Genomic DNA, 15,488 nt, shown 5'->3' with positions numbered 1-15,488 from the left:
TGGGAGACATAGCAGTACAATACTGTATATGGGTTTATCTTTACATTCTTTTTTTTTTTTTAAAGGGTGATGTATGAAGCTGAGCTTGAAATTAAATTAAAGTGTTTTGGGGGCATATTTAGGGTTTAAACTCTAAAAATAGACATTTATAGGTATTTTTTTAACCACGTCCAGAATTCGCAGTTTTTCCAAATTCGTGGGTGGTCTTGGAACGTAACCCCTGTAAATTTGGGGGGACTACTGTACAGTACACTACTGTACAAATATATTTAAAAATATACTAGAAATGTTATAAATGGTGCAAAGGTGACATTAAAACAATATCTGAAGATGAATGACACAATCCCACTATCAGAACACTATGCTTGAAATATCAGTAAGGGGCGGCTCCTCACTTATCAACCAATTTGCTTAATAAACTTGTAGGAACGAAACTCGGCCATTAAGTGAGGAGTGCCTGTATTTACAAAATATCTTTCAACAACTTACTTTGTGAAGATTGTTTTCAACACTGAGGCCCAAGTGGTCCTCGAGTAGATCATAGCGACCAATGATGTAGAGTGCCTCCATTATGTGATCTAGATTGCCAAAACTTTGTCGTACAGTATTAACTACTTGCTCTAAAGCTTCCTGAAAATGCAAGTATCTTTATTAATATTGAAAAAGTAATTTGTAATTCTTTTTCCAGCAAACCAGCCATATCCTACCAAGGCAGGGTGGCCCCCATAAAAAAAACAAAAAAACAAAATGAAAGTTTCCCTTTTTAAATTTAGTAATTTACACAGGAGAAGGGGTTACTAGCCCCTTGCTCCCATCATTTTAGTCGCCTCTCACGACATGCATGGCTTATGGAGGAAGAATTCTGTTCCACATCCCCATGGAGTAAATTTGTAATTAGAATGGATAATTCCTTGGCAATTCATAGTTTAACCTTTTTTGGTGTCGGTCCCGTTATATCACGGCTTTGAAGCCAGCGTTGGTCCTGTATTATGATGCTATGAGCTTAGCTCACTCAGATAAGCTGCGAGTGGTGAATCTGGCCTAGATATGAGAGAATGGACCTATGCAGTAAGTGTGCACCATATAAAAAAAAATCCTGTAGCACACAGTGCATGAGAAAAAAACTGACTGTTTCTGGCTTAAAACAGCAACTTTGCGGTGTATTTTTGTATGGTTTTTATGGTTATATTCTCAGTTTCTTGGTCTCATTTGATAGAATGAAGATATATAATGGAAATAGAGATGATTTTGATTAATTTCAGGACTAAAAGTGGCTAGAAATTGAGTCAATGTAGTGGAAATGTTAAATTTTTGCTGATATTCCAGAGTACACATTTGACGTCATTTGTCCAATATGCGTCCAACTAGCCAGTCTAATATGCATTCAGGAATGCACTGACATTATTTATACAATTATTACAATAATGCAGTAGTCTGCATTATTGTAATAATTATTATTCAAAATGAGGGGCCTAGAGACGTGACTAAGGAACAGAGGAAATGTTTATTCTGGACCCTATTTTCAAATTGGCAATTGCTGAATTTTGCATGAAATTGGCCAAATTACCAATTTCTGATCACTTTATTGGAATTGAAGGGAATACTAGCAAAATAGTTGTAAGTGTGGTGGACTGGAACAATGGAATTGACCAAAACTAGAGCACAAAGTGGGCAAAATTGCTGATGCGTAAATATTGCCGAGACCACTAACTTTGCGAGAGCATAATTCTGTAAGTTTTCCATCAAATTTCGTACTTTTGATTTCCTTACCCTTGGAAAAGGATTCTCTATCATTTCATAAAATATTTTTTTTTCTTTAATTCTTTGACCTTGAGAGTAAGTTTGAGAGCAGAGGTTAAATGAACAATACACAGTGGAAAGCACAAATTATTCAGTTCATATAAGTTGGGAATCTTGAAACAAAAAACTGACGACATACTAACTTAAAGAAAATCTTAAGGCAAGCATTTCTTAAAAAGAACACTAGATAGCTTGTTGAAACTCAATGTTTGGTAACAGTAATACTGGTTGACAGATATATCTATCACATCCTCAAGACTGAGCTTAATTATTTTGAAAACAGAATGTTTTTTTGGGTCACCCTGTCTTGGTGGGAAACAGCCGATGTGTTAATAAAAAAAAAAAAACATTCGGGGCAATCATTATAAAATCAATACGAGTTTATACACCTCACCACAGTGGGAGAAGGAAGATGAGGAGAAGAATTTGATGGAAGCTGCTTGACATGAGGTATACAATCAATTGGGTCATAATACATCATGTTCATTAGGCTGACTTTGCTCACAAATAATTTCACAAAAGGTGGTGATTGATTATACACCAAGTAAGATCTAAGTGCATCACATATATCTGTTCTTGAATTATTGTGTTCAATGTCACATTGAATACAATAAGACATTGAACCCACAGCGTATAGTAGTTGTGGCATCTCTCACATGGAATGGAGTAGATGCGCACAAAGACACTCTATATTGACACAGGTTATGGAACATACTGATATTAAAGTTAGGTAACTGAAGTAATTAATTAGAGTTACAATAGTGAGAGAGTACAAAACATAACAATATTACAATTAGTAAATTTAGTAATGGGAATTATTTTGTCTTGGCATGATACATTGTTTCTATTAAAGCTGCTATATTGGGAGAGTATCCTAGGCAAACTCAGGGCTAACTTAAGACTTATTAGGCAATAGCTATACAGTAGGACGCCACTTTACGGCGTTTCACTTTACGGCATTCCGCTAATACGGTCATTTCAAATTATGACCAAAACTCTATACGGCTCCCCCCACCTGATTTTCTAATACAGTCACAGTGCCCCACCTGATTTATTTACATTCTCTGTGAGATCTGTAAGCACTAGGTCTCTCCGTTATGTCTGGAAACTCCAAAATTTCAAGTGTTTTTAAGTTATTTCATATTTTATATATACAGTGGAACCTCAAAAATTGAACTGCTCCCAACACAACCAATTATGAAAATGTATTTTTGTAAGTGCTTTTATAAGTGTATTTTTGAGGGTCTGAAATGGACTAACCTAATTTACATTATTCCTCATGGGAATAAATTCATTCGGTAAAGGCACTCAAACAGCCTTCTGGACCAAAGAAAGTTCGATATTTGAGGGTCCACTGTACTCTGATAATTATACTTATGTATACCTGTAACTAAATAAACTTACATGCTGTGCTGGCATGCAGGTACACATTAAAATCAGTGTCTTGTGTCTCGATACACGATGACGATGACGATGACTATGACTATGACTATGACGATGACGATGACGATGACGATGACGATGACGATGATGATGATGATGATGATGATGATCATGATCATGATCATGATGATGATCATGATCATGATGATGATGATCATGATCATGATGATGATGATGATCATGATGATCATGATGATGATCATGATGATCATGATCACCGTCTCATTAAATGTCGTATATTACGTTAATATACATACTTTCATTAATCCATCTATGATATTTTTTCAAAATTATATAATAAACACGATGCATAACATATAAAAATGATAAATACACCCCACAGTAGAATAAATAAACATAAATATAAGATGTACTAGCCAGACGACTAGTACGAGTGATGCCATATTAGTAATAATAATAATAATAATAATCACCAAATCTCATTAAATGTCGTATATTACGTTAATATACACATTTTCATTAATCTATCATATTTTTTTCAAAATTACATAATAAACACGATACATAACATATAAAGATGATAAATACACCCCACAGTAGAGTAAATAAAAATAAATGTGAGATGTGGTTGCTAGACAACTTGTACAAGTGACAGCAAGAATAACATTTTCTCTAGTCCAACATAAGAGGAAATTTGTTACTGGGGATAACTGTAGAAAATTATTCCTTTTGTATGTAAGTTTATTCAGGTATACACAAGTAAAGTTACATAGATTATCATACATAGCAGCATATGTGTAAAGTACCAAGGATAACCCAAAAAAAGTCAGTGTGACTTATTTCCAGTGCCTTCACTCAGAGCGTCATTTCTTCTAAAAATGGTGTTACATGAGAATGGGAGTGATGGTCTTTATTTATTCTACCATATCAATGTAGAGACAACTTGTACACAATGTAACTTGTACACAAACCAGACGTGTACACCTGGTCTGTTTACAAAACCTGCGTTCGCCTGGTTTGTTTACATAACTCTGCGCCTGTCCTCTCTCATGTACTCATTCTCTCTCTCTCTCTCTCATTTATTCGTTTTATCTCGTTTACTCACCTCTGACCCTACATTAAGACTACAAATATTTTAAGGAAAGTAATGAGTGAACTGTATATACATTTTATCACTCTGGGATGCTTAAATCTCATAGAATATTGTGTTGGTGGAATGGCCTGGTATGGTAGCCTGGCTGGCTACCGTACATACCACACTTGATTTCTTACAATAAATACTACTCATCTCACCCTAGATTAAGACTACAAATATTTTAAGGTAAGTAATAAGTGCACTATGTGTGTATTTTACTTTTTTATTGTTTTTTAATGCCTAGTTCTATTGCTAACTTAATATATGTTAGTGCAAACTTCTTATCTAGTATTTATATGCATTTATAAGTGGAAAAAAAAGGATGTTCCACTTTATGGCGATTTCCGCTTTACGGCTGTAGCCTGGAACCTAACCTGCTGTATAAGTGGGGCCCTACTGTATTACAAATTTTATGCTTACAGTCATTTGGGTGAGTGTAAGTGTAAATAAGGAGGAAATACAGATAATTAGAGTAAGTCTATTGTGTTTTGGATGTGTTAATGATACAACTAAGAGAATAGGTGGTTCTCATATAGTTAGCTGATGATGGGGTGTGTTAGGGAGATAAGATGCTTTTTAACAGTAGTTTTGATTTTAAATGGTGGTCGAGTCTTCAGGTCTAGAGTTTTCAGGCAGGGAGTTACAGATTTTAGGCCCTTGCATGTACATTGAATTTTTGTAGAGATTTAGCCGAACACAAGGAATGTCAAAGATTTTTGTGTCTGGTATTGTGTCTATGGTCCTGTTGCAACTATCAAGGAAGTGCTTAGTCCAGGGTTAATATTAGAATTTATGGTTCTGTAATGTAGGCTGCACAGTAGTAGGGGTGGATGTTCTGTGCAGTAAGTTTAGGTCTTTGAAGAAGGGGGTGGGGGGTTGTTGTCTAGCATTGGATTGCATGTTAATTCTTACTGCGGCTTTTTGTTGGGTTATTTTTTACTTTATGAGTTGCTGCTGTTGATCCCCAGGCACAAATAGCATAGGTGAGGTAGGGACAGATGAGTGAATAGTATAGTGAGAGTAGGGCTGATTGTGGTACGTAGTAATGTATCTTGAAGGTGAAATGTCACAAAATATTAAGACAAGGCTTCAAAAGTATAAATTAACTTGATATACATACAGTGGAACCTCGGTACACGACTAGCTCCCTATTAGAACAAAGCTCAGCACTCAACCAAACAAATACAAGCTGTCAGAACTTTGCTGTAAACTATTTCATGTTTCTTCGCATTATTTGGTGTTTTTTGTATTATCTGTATAAATAAGTCACCATGATGCCTACGAAGATTAGTGATAACAGCCAACCAAACAGAAAATTGGTTGGGAAAAACTCGTTCGATACTCAAACAGATCAGCACTCGAACAGCTTTCTGCAATGAATTAAGATTGCATACCGAGGTTCCACTGTAAAACTCAATGCATGTAGAATCCACTGCAACAATCAGTCCCATGTCATGACTTGGAACAATATCAAATTAGTTATTAAATAGGAAAACAGATACAGAAGAGAAAATCCAGAGACAAAATTAATCATAGATAGATTGTGGATGTTATGAATGAGAAGAAGCTGGACGTCCTGGCTTTAAGTGAAACAAAGCTGAAAGGGGTGAGAGAGTTTCAGTGGAGAGGAATAAATGGGATTAGGTCAGGGGTTTCAAATAGAGTTAGAGCTAAAGAAGGAGTAGCAATAATGTTGAAGGATAAGATATGGCAGGAAAAGAGGGACTATAAATGTATTAATTCAAGGATTATGTGGAGTAAAATAAAGGTTGGATGTGAAAAGTGGGTTATAGTAAGCATATATGCACCTGGAGAAGAGAGAAGTGTAGAGAGAGAGAGAGAGATTTTGGGAAATGTTGAGTGAATGCGTGGGGAGTTTTGAACCAAGTGTGAGAGTACTTGTGGTTGGGGATTTCAATGCTAAAGTGGGTAAAAATGTTATGGAGGGAGTAGTAGGTAAATTTGGGGTGCCAGGGGTAAATGTAAATGGGGAGCCTTTAATTGAGCTATGTGTAGAAAGAGATTTGGTAATAGGTAATACATATTTTATGAAAAAGAGGATAAATAAATATACAAGGTATGATATAGCACGTAATGAAAGTAGTTTGTTAGATTATGTGATGGTGGATAAAAGGTTAATGGGTAGGCTCCAGGATGTACATGTTTATAGAGGGGCAACTGATATATCGGATCATTATTTAGTTGTAGCTACAGTTAGAGTAAGAGGTAGATGGGACAAGAGGAAGGTAGCAACAACAAGTAGGAGGGAGGAGGAAGTTCGAGTGAGATATAAGCGACTATTGGCAGAAAGGTGGGCTAGTGCAAAGATGAGTAGTGGGGGGTTGAAGAGGGCTGGATGAGTTTTAAAAATGCAGTATTAGAATGTGGGGCAGAAGTTTGTGGTTATAGGAGGGGGAGGGGCAGGAGGAAAGAGGAGTGATTGGTGGAATGATGAAATAAAGGGTGTGATAAAAGAGAAAAAGTTAGCTTATGAGAGGTTTTTACAAAGCAGAAGTGTAATAAGAAGAGCAAAGTATATGGAGAGTAAAAGAAAGGTGAAGAGAGTGGTGAGAGAGTGCAAAAGGAGAGCAGATGATAAAGTGGGAGAGGCACTGTCAAGAAATTTTAATGAAAATAAGAAAAATTTTTGGAGTGAGTTAAACAAGTTAAGAAAGCCTAGGGAACATATGGATTTGTCAGTTAAAGAGTAGGGGAGTTAGTAGATGGGGAGAGGGAGGTATTAGGTAGATGGCGAGAATATTTTGAGGAACTTTTAAATGTTGAGGAAGGAACGGAGGCGGTAATTTCATGCACTGACCAGGGAGGTATACCATCTTTTAGGAGTGAAAAAGAGCAGAATGTAAGTGTGGGGGAGGTACGTGTGGCATTACGTAGAATGAAAGGGGGTAAAGCAGCTGAAACTGATGGGATCATGACAAATGTTAAAAGCAGGGGGGGATATAGTGTTGGAGTGGTTGGTACTTTTGTTTAATAAATGTATGAAAGAGGGGAAGGTACCTAGGGATTGGCAGAGAGCATGTATAATCCCTTTATATAAAGGGAAGGGGGACAAAAGAAATTGTAAAAATTAAAGAGGAATAAGTTTACTGAGTATACCAGGAAAAGTGTACAGTAGGGTTATTATTGAAAGAATTAGAGGCAAGACATAATGTAGGATTGCGGATGAGTAAGGAGGATTCAGAGTGGGTAGGGGATGTGTAGATCAAGTGTTTACATTGAAGCATATATGTGAACAGTATTTAGATAAAGGTAGGGAAGTTTTTATTGCATTTATGGATTTAGAAAAGGCATATGACAGAGTGGATAGGGGAGCAATGTGGTAGATGTTGCAAGTATATGGAATAGGTGGTAAGTTACTAAATGCTGTAAAGAGTTTTTATGAGGATAGTGAGGCTCAGGTTAGGGTGTGTAGAAGAGAGGGAGACTACTTCCCGGTAAAAGTAGGTCTTAGACAGGGATGTGTAATGTCACCATGGTTGTTTAATATATTTATAGATGGGGTTAAGAGAGTGGTGAAGCAATGTAAAAAGAGAGCAAATGAGAGAGTGGGTGAGATGTTATCAACAAATTTTGTTGAAAATAAGAAAAAGTTTTGGAGTGAGATTAACAAGTTAAGGAAGCCTAGAAAACAAATGGATTTGTCAGTTAAAAATAGAAGAGGAGAGTTATTAAATGGAGAGTTAGAGGTATTGGGAAGATGGAGGGAATATTTTGAGGAATTGTTAAATGTTGATGAAGATAGGGAAGCTGTGATTTCGTGTATAGGGCAAGGAGGAATAACATCTTGTAGGAGTGAGGAAGAGCCAGTTGTGAGTGTGGGGGAAGTTCGTGAGGCAGTAGGTAAAATGAAAGGGGGTAAGGCAGCTGGGATTGATGGGATAAAGATAGAAATGTTAAAAGCAGGTGTTGACATAGTTTTGGAGTGGTTGGTGCAATTATTTAATAAATGTATGGAAGAGGGTAAGGTACCTAGGGATTGGCAGAGAGCATGCATAGTTCCTCTGTATAAAGGCAAAGGGGACAAAAGAGAGTGCAAAAATTATAGGGGGATAAGTCTGTTGAGTATACCTGGTAAAGTGTATGGTAGAGTTATTATTGAAAGAATTAAGAGTAAGATGGAGAATAGGATAGCAGATGAACAAGGAGGCTTTAGGAAAGGTAGGGGGTGTGTGGACCAGGTGTTTACAGTGAAACATATAAGTGAACAGTATTTAGATAAGGCTAAAGAGGTCTTTGTGGCATTTATGGATTTGGAAAAGGCGTATGACAGGGTGGATAGGGGGGCAATGTGGCAGATGTTGCAGGTGTATGGTGTAGGAGGTAGTTTACTGAAAGCAGTGAAGAGTTTTTACGAGGATAGTGAGGCTCAAGTTAGAGTACATAGGAAAGAGGGAAATTATTTCCCAGTAAAAGTAGGCCTTAGACAAGGATGTGTGATGTCACCATGGTTGTTTAATATATTTATAGATGGGGTTGTAAGAGAAGTAAATGCGAGGGTCTTGGCAAAAGGCATGGAGTTAAAAGATAAAGAATCACACATAAAGTGGGAGTTGTCACAGTTGCTCTTTGCTGATGACACTGTGTTCTTGGGAGATTCTGAAGAGAAGTTGCAGAGATTGGTGGATGAATTTGGTAGGGTGTGCAAAAGAAGAAAATTAAAAGTGAATACAGGAAAGAGTAAGGTTATGAGGATAACAAAAAGATTAGGTGATGAAAGATTGGATATCAGATTGGAGGGAGAGAGTATGGAGGAGGTGAATGTATTCAGATATTTGGGAGTGGACGTGTCAGCGGATGGGTCTATGAAAGATGAGGTGAATCATAGAATTGATGAGGGGAAAAAGGTGAGTGGTGCACTTAGGAGTCTGTGGAGACAAAGAACTTTGTCCTTGGAGGCAAAGAGGGGAATGTATGAGAGTATAGTTTTACCAACGCTCTTATATGGGTGTGAAGCATGGGTGATGAATGTTGCAGCGAGGAGAAGGCTGGAGGCAGTGGAGATGTCATGTCTGAGGGCAATGTGTGGTGTGAATATAATGCAGAGAATTCGTAGTTTGGAAGTTAGAAGGAGGTGCGGGATTACCAAAACTGTTGTCCAAAGGGCTGAGGAAGGGTTGTTGAGGTGCTTCGGACATGTAGAGAGAATGGAGCGAAACAGAGTGACTTCAAGAGTGTATCAGTCTGTAGTGGAAGGAAGGCAGGGTAGGGGTCGGCCTAGGAAAGGTTGGAGAGAGGGGGTAAAGGAGGTTTTGTGTGCGAGGGGCTGGGACTTCCAGCAGGCATGCGTGAGCATGTTTGATAGGAGTGAATGGAGACAAATGGTTTTTAATACTTGACGTGCTGTTGGAGTGTGAGCAAAGTAACATTTATGAAGGGGTTCAGGGAAACCGGCAGGCCGGACTTGAGTCCTGGAGATGGGAAGTACAGTGCCTGCACTCTGAAGGGGGGGGGTGTTAATGTTGCAGTTTAAAAACTGTAGTGTAAAGCACCCTTCTGGCAAGACAGTGATGGAGTGAATGATGGTGAAAGTTTTTCTTTTTCGGGCCACCCTGCCTTGGTGGGAATCGGCCAGTGTGATAATAAAAAAAAAAAAAATAAATAATGGGGTTGTAAAAGAAGTAAATGCCTGGGTGTTCAGGAGAGGGGTGGGATTAAATTATGGGGAATCAAATAAAAAATGGGAATTGACACAGTTACTTTTTGCTGAAGAAACTGTGCTTATGGGAGATTCTAAAGAAAAATTGCGAAGGTTAGTGGATGAGTTTGGGAATGTGTGTAAAGGTAGAAAGTTGAAAGTGAGCATAGAAAAGAGTAAGGTGATGAGGGTATCAAATGATTTAGATAAAGAAAAATTGGATATCAAATTGAGGAGGAGTATGGAAGAAGTGAATGTTTTCAGTACTTGGGAGTTGACGTGTCGGCGGATGGATTTATGAAGGATGAGGTTAGCCCTTTGACTGTTTATGCCGTATATATACATCTTATGCGCCACTGTTTCTGACGTATTTATACGCATAAATTCTAGCGGCTTCAAATCAAGCAGGAGAAAGCTGGTAGGCCCACATGTGAGAGAATAGGTCTCCATGGTCAGTGTGCACCATATAAAAAAAAATTGGGGAGCCAGTGGTGCATTGTGGGAATGCCATTTCAGTTGTCCTTTTTCAGCATGCTTAGCGGTAAGAAATGTGACTCCCTAGCAAATCTGGGACTCTTCTCTTCCCAAGTGATGCTCTAACACAGATGGAAGTGTCAGTGAAGATCAATTTCATGATTTTGAGGAGTTTGAGACCAAAAGCAATGGGGGGGGAGGAGGAGGAGGAGGAGGAGGAGGAGGAGGAGGAGGAGGAGGAGGAGGAGATGATGAGGAGATGATGAGGAGATGATGATGAGGAGATGATGAGATGATGAGGAGATGATGATGATATGATGATGAGGAGATGATGATGAGGAGATGATGATATGATGATGAGGAGATGATGATGAGGAGATGATGATGATATGATGATGATATGATGATGAGGAGATGATGAGGAGATGATGATGAGATGATGATGATGATGAGATGATGATGAGATGATGATGAGATGATGATGATGAGGATGAGGATGAGGATGATGATGATGATGATGATGAAATAATATTGTTCCCTTGAAGCAAGAAAAAAAAAGTCAACCCCATGACAGTGACAAGATAAGAGGAGATAACATCTGATAAGAGCTGACATTTGATGAGCGTAAACGAGGGTGGGGGAGGGTGCAGCTGATAAGAAAAGATTAGATGACCATCCGCCTCCCTTTGTTTTTGCTGGTACACAAACATTTCTGTCTGTCTATTTGTCTGTCTGCCAAGCTCCCTGTCTATCCATCTAGCTCTCTGTCTCAGAGAGAGCCACAAGACTGTGTCTTCATCATGTTTACTAACATCTTCAAGCTGAGTTTGGCACTTTGTCTGGATTTTTTGGGTTATCCTAGGTAATTTACAATATGTATACTACTTGTTTTTATGTGTACCTGTGAGACAGAGATAGACAAACAGATAGAAAGAGAGAGACAGATTGAAAGAGATACAATGAGGAAAGATAATTAGATAGAATGGAGGGGAAGCAGCATCTGACCCCACTGTTTTGACAGGCGGTAGGGGGAGTGAGTAATGAGATAATATGTCATTTTGACAGCTGCCGACTCCTGACTCAAAACAATTATAAGCCACACACTCGCACACAAGACAAGCTTGCTGAATGAAGATAATAGCAGTTATATGAAAGTATCTAGTGACTATATATGTGTATATATATTATAGAAACCAGAAGGAAGGAAGAATGCAAGGCAGGAATGAAGGAAGGACAAGATGAAAGGAAGGAAAAAGTAAGGAAAGATGAAGGAATGTAGGAAGGAAGGTAGGAAAGGAATGCAGGAAGGTAGGTAGGAAAGGAATGCAGGAAGGTAGGGAAGGAATGCAGGAAGGTAGAAAGGTAGGTAGGAAAGAATTGCAGGAAGGTAGGTAGGAAAGGATTGCATTAAGGCAGGAAAAGAATGCAGGAAGGTAGGAAAGGAATGCAGGAAAGTAGGAAAGGAATGCAGGAAGGTAGGAAAGGAATGCAGGAAAGTAGGAAGGAAGGTAGGAAACGAATGCAGGAAAGTAGGAAGGAAGGTAGGAAACGAATGCAGGAAGGAAGGAATGATGACACACGACCATTTACCTAGGATAACTACATAACACAACTGCCTGCTAATACTTTGAAGAAAACTGCTCAGACAAGGTGTTTTGTCTTTGCACATAAAAAAAAAAGGTTCACAAAAATGCACACACACTGGTTTTATGTGTGAGAAGTGTAAAACACCATTGTGTATGAAAACATGTTTCAAAGAGTTACACAAGCTGCAGAACTTCTAGGAATATGTTCGGTGACTGTACATTGGTATATATATTATAGAACAATAGTAATAAAAAAAAATTTGTATTGTTTGTTTTTGTAAACAAGTTTTGTAAACATATTGATAATTATGTTTGTGTGCTTATTGTGTTGTATACACAATAAGCACATATATGTATATTGTACCTTACTTTGGTCTCACAGGCCACATAAGTTATGTGAAAAAATAAAAGTGAAAAAAAAAACAACAAACCTTCAATTACAAGTAAGCCATAGTTTACCAGGTGAGCGGCAGTCGCCGCTGTTGCCATACACGGCTCATTTTCTGCAAACTTCACGTCTCTATATCTTGGTAAGTACTGATGGCAAAATTTTTTTTTTTGACTAAAACACTCAGAAAAATAATCTTAACATTTTCATAAGAAAATTTTGTTTTTTTCTGAATATTTTGCAACATAGAATGAGTTTCAGAAAGGGGCCTGCGACAGTCAAAGGGTTAATCATAGAATTGATGAGGGAAAAAAGGTGAGTGGTGCATTGAGGTATATGTGGAGTCAAAAAACGTTATCTATGGAGGCAAAGAAGGGAATGTATGAAAGTATAGTAGCACCAACACTCTTATATGGGTGTGAAGCTTGGGTTGTAAATGCAGCAGCGAGGAGGTGGTTGGAGGCAGTGGAGATGTCCTGTCTAAGGGCAATGTGTGGTGTAAATATTAGGCAGAAAATTCGGAGTGTGGAAATTAGGAGAAGGTGTGGAGTTAATAAAAGTATTAGTCAGAGGGCTGAAGAGGGGGTGTTGAGGTGGTTTGGTCATTTAGAGAGAATGGATCAAAGTAGAATGACATGGAGAGCATTTAAATCTGTAGGAGAAGGAAGGCGGGGTAGGGGTCGTCCTCGAAAAGGTTGGAAGGAAGGGGTAAGGGAGGTTTTGTGGGCGAGGGGCTTGGACTTCCAGCAGGCATGTATGAGCGTGTTCAATAGGAGTGAATGGAGACGAATGGTATTTGGGACCTGACGATCTGTTGGAGTGTGAGCAGGGTAATATTTAGTGAAGATTCAGGGAAACCGGTTATTTTTATATAGCCAGACTTGAGTCCTGGAAATGGGAAGTACAATGCCTGCACTCTAAAGGAGGGGTTGGGGATATTAGCAGTTTGGAGGGATATGTTGTGCATCTTTATAGGTATATGCTTCTAAACTGTTGTGTTCTGAGCACCTCTGCAAAAACAGTGATTGTGTGTGAGTGAGGTGAAAGTGTTGAATGATGATGAAAGTATTTTCTTTTTTGGGGATTTTCTTTCTTTTTGGGTCACCCTGCCTCGGTGGGAGACGGCCGACTTGTTGAAAAAAAAAAAAAAATATACCACATCTTATCAAGCCTCCTCCATCTAATCCCCCTTTTTAAATGTATGGTATATAAGCTCATATAGACTGAAGAAGCCTGTTCGACAAGTGAAATGTTGCAACAGAGTTACTCACTGCAGCAGTGTCTTTTTTCTCCACTCATTGGCTTTATGCTCTTTGTTTCTAGAATAAATGCTTAGGCCTTCATAAAGCTTAGGCAGCATGTAAAAGAACCAAGGGGCATTTAAAATCTATATCTTCCCTCCCCCCCCCCCCCCCAAAAAAAAAATTACTACTGTTTAGAGCCAAACTAGTGACAGTGATGTAGTAGGACCCAATGAATTTTATACTTGACCTTGTCAACACACCTATATCTAATCCTCTTCCTTTCTCATGTTTCAGTGGGAAATAATAAATTAATATTATGGTGTTTCATGACTTGATAAATCTCCTTGCATGCAAAACATTGTCTACAATAAATATTTATCCTTATGTGGTATTTTCATTAAAATCTTCATTGGTAGTTCAGTCCTTCACTGCTTCACAGATATGTAGCCAATACTTTTGTATCTCAGCTGGTCTGTGATCCTGTATTAAGACTAGAGCCAATGCATACCTTATGACTCATCCAGCAACCAAACCTTGACTGAACATCTTTGCCCCTTACCTTGCTTCGGCCATTGCATATATATTGACAGTATTTGTATCCTTGTTGTGTTAAGTACTCAATATCTAGGACCAAAAAGGTAAGACTGATAGCTTCATATTCATCCAGAGCTGCTAAAACTGTGCAGGCTTGAGAACTGTAAAAATTTCAATTATTATTTAGCGATCAACCAAAACTATAATATAATGCACAAAGAAAAATTGCTGAATTCCTATAAAATTTAGAGCACATTACAATAGATTTTTCAGTTAACATTTATATGATAACACAAAAGGTGAGATACCAGAATACTGTACCCCAAGACACTTATACAGTAGGGCCCCACATATAGGGCAGGTCAGGTTTCAGGCTACTGCTGCAAAACAGACATTGCCGGAAAGCAGAATGCCGTATTTATTTCCACTCATAAATGCATACAAATGCCAGATAACAAGTTTACACTAACATATATTAAGTTAGCAATATAACTAGGCATTAAAAACAATAAAAAGCAAAATACACACACAGTACCCTCATTATTTACCTCAAAATATTTGCAGTTTTAATGTAGGGCAAAAGGTGAGTAGTATTTACTGTAAGAAATCAAGTGTGGTAGCCCTTCTGGCCACCCCACCCACACATGCTATGACGCTTCAAGCGCCCTAGAGTGATAAAATACATATACAGTGGAACCTCTACTCGAGAGCACATCCACGTGCGAGTTTTTCCAAATACGAGCAGTCAATGGGTCAATTTTTTGCTTCCATACCCAAGCAAAATTTCCTTAACCCTTTGACTGTCGAAAGGCCCAATCTTGAAGTGTCTCCTGGTGTCGCAAAATATTCGAAAAAAAAAAAAGATTTTTCTTATGAAAATGTTAAGATTATTTTTCTGATAGTTTTAGTGCAAAAAAAAAAAAAAATTCCCATCAGTATTTACCAAGATATAGAGCCATGAAGTTTGCAGAAAATGAGCTGCGTATGGCAACAGCAGCGACTGCCGCTCACCTGATAAACTTTGGTTTACTTGTATTTGAAGGTTTGTTGTTTTTTCACTATTTTATTTTTTCACATAACTTATGTGGCCTGTGAGACCAAAGTAAGGTGCAATGTACATATATACACTCGTTGTATACAACACAATAAGCACACAAACATTATTATCAATATATTGTTTACAAAACTTTTTTACAAAAACAAACAATACAAAAAATTGTTTATTACAATTGTTCTATAATATATATACCAATATACAGTCACTGGA

The 15,488-nt window shown here is 38.0% G+C and overlaps 1 protein-coding gene across 1 annotated transcript in view; it reads right to left on the bottom strand.

The window, feature by feature from the left end:
- LOC128692088 (caspase-8-like) overlaps positions 1–15,488 on the bottom strand; it is a 278,225-nt gene that overhangs the window by 185,200 nt on the left and 77,537 nt on the right. Inside the window, exons 3-4 of the mRNA XM_053781078.2 lie at positions 14,247–14,382; positions 490–630 (exon numbers count right to left, since the gene is read on the bottom strand). Coding sequence (XP_053637053.2) covers positions 490–630; positions 14,247–14,382 — 277 coding nt within the window. The remainder of the gene's footprint in view (positions 1–489; positions 631–14,246; positions 14,383–15,488) is intronic.

The sequence above is a fragment of the Cherax quadricarinatus genome, chromosome 15 (assembly GCF_038502225.1).
Source record: "Cherax quadricarinatus isolate ZL_2023a chromosome 15, ASM3850222v1, whole genome shotgun sequence".
Classification (NCBI taxonomy): domain Eukaryota; kingdom Metazoa; phylum Arthropoda; class Malacostraca; order Decapoda; family Parastacidae; genus Cherax; species Cherax quadricarinatus.
Note: the sequence above shows the minus strand (reverse complement) of the source record. Positions and strands in the feature narration are given on the sequence as shown.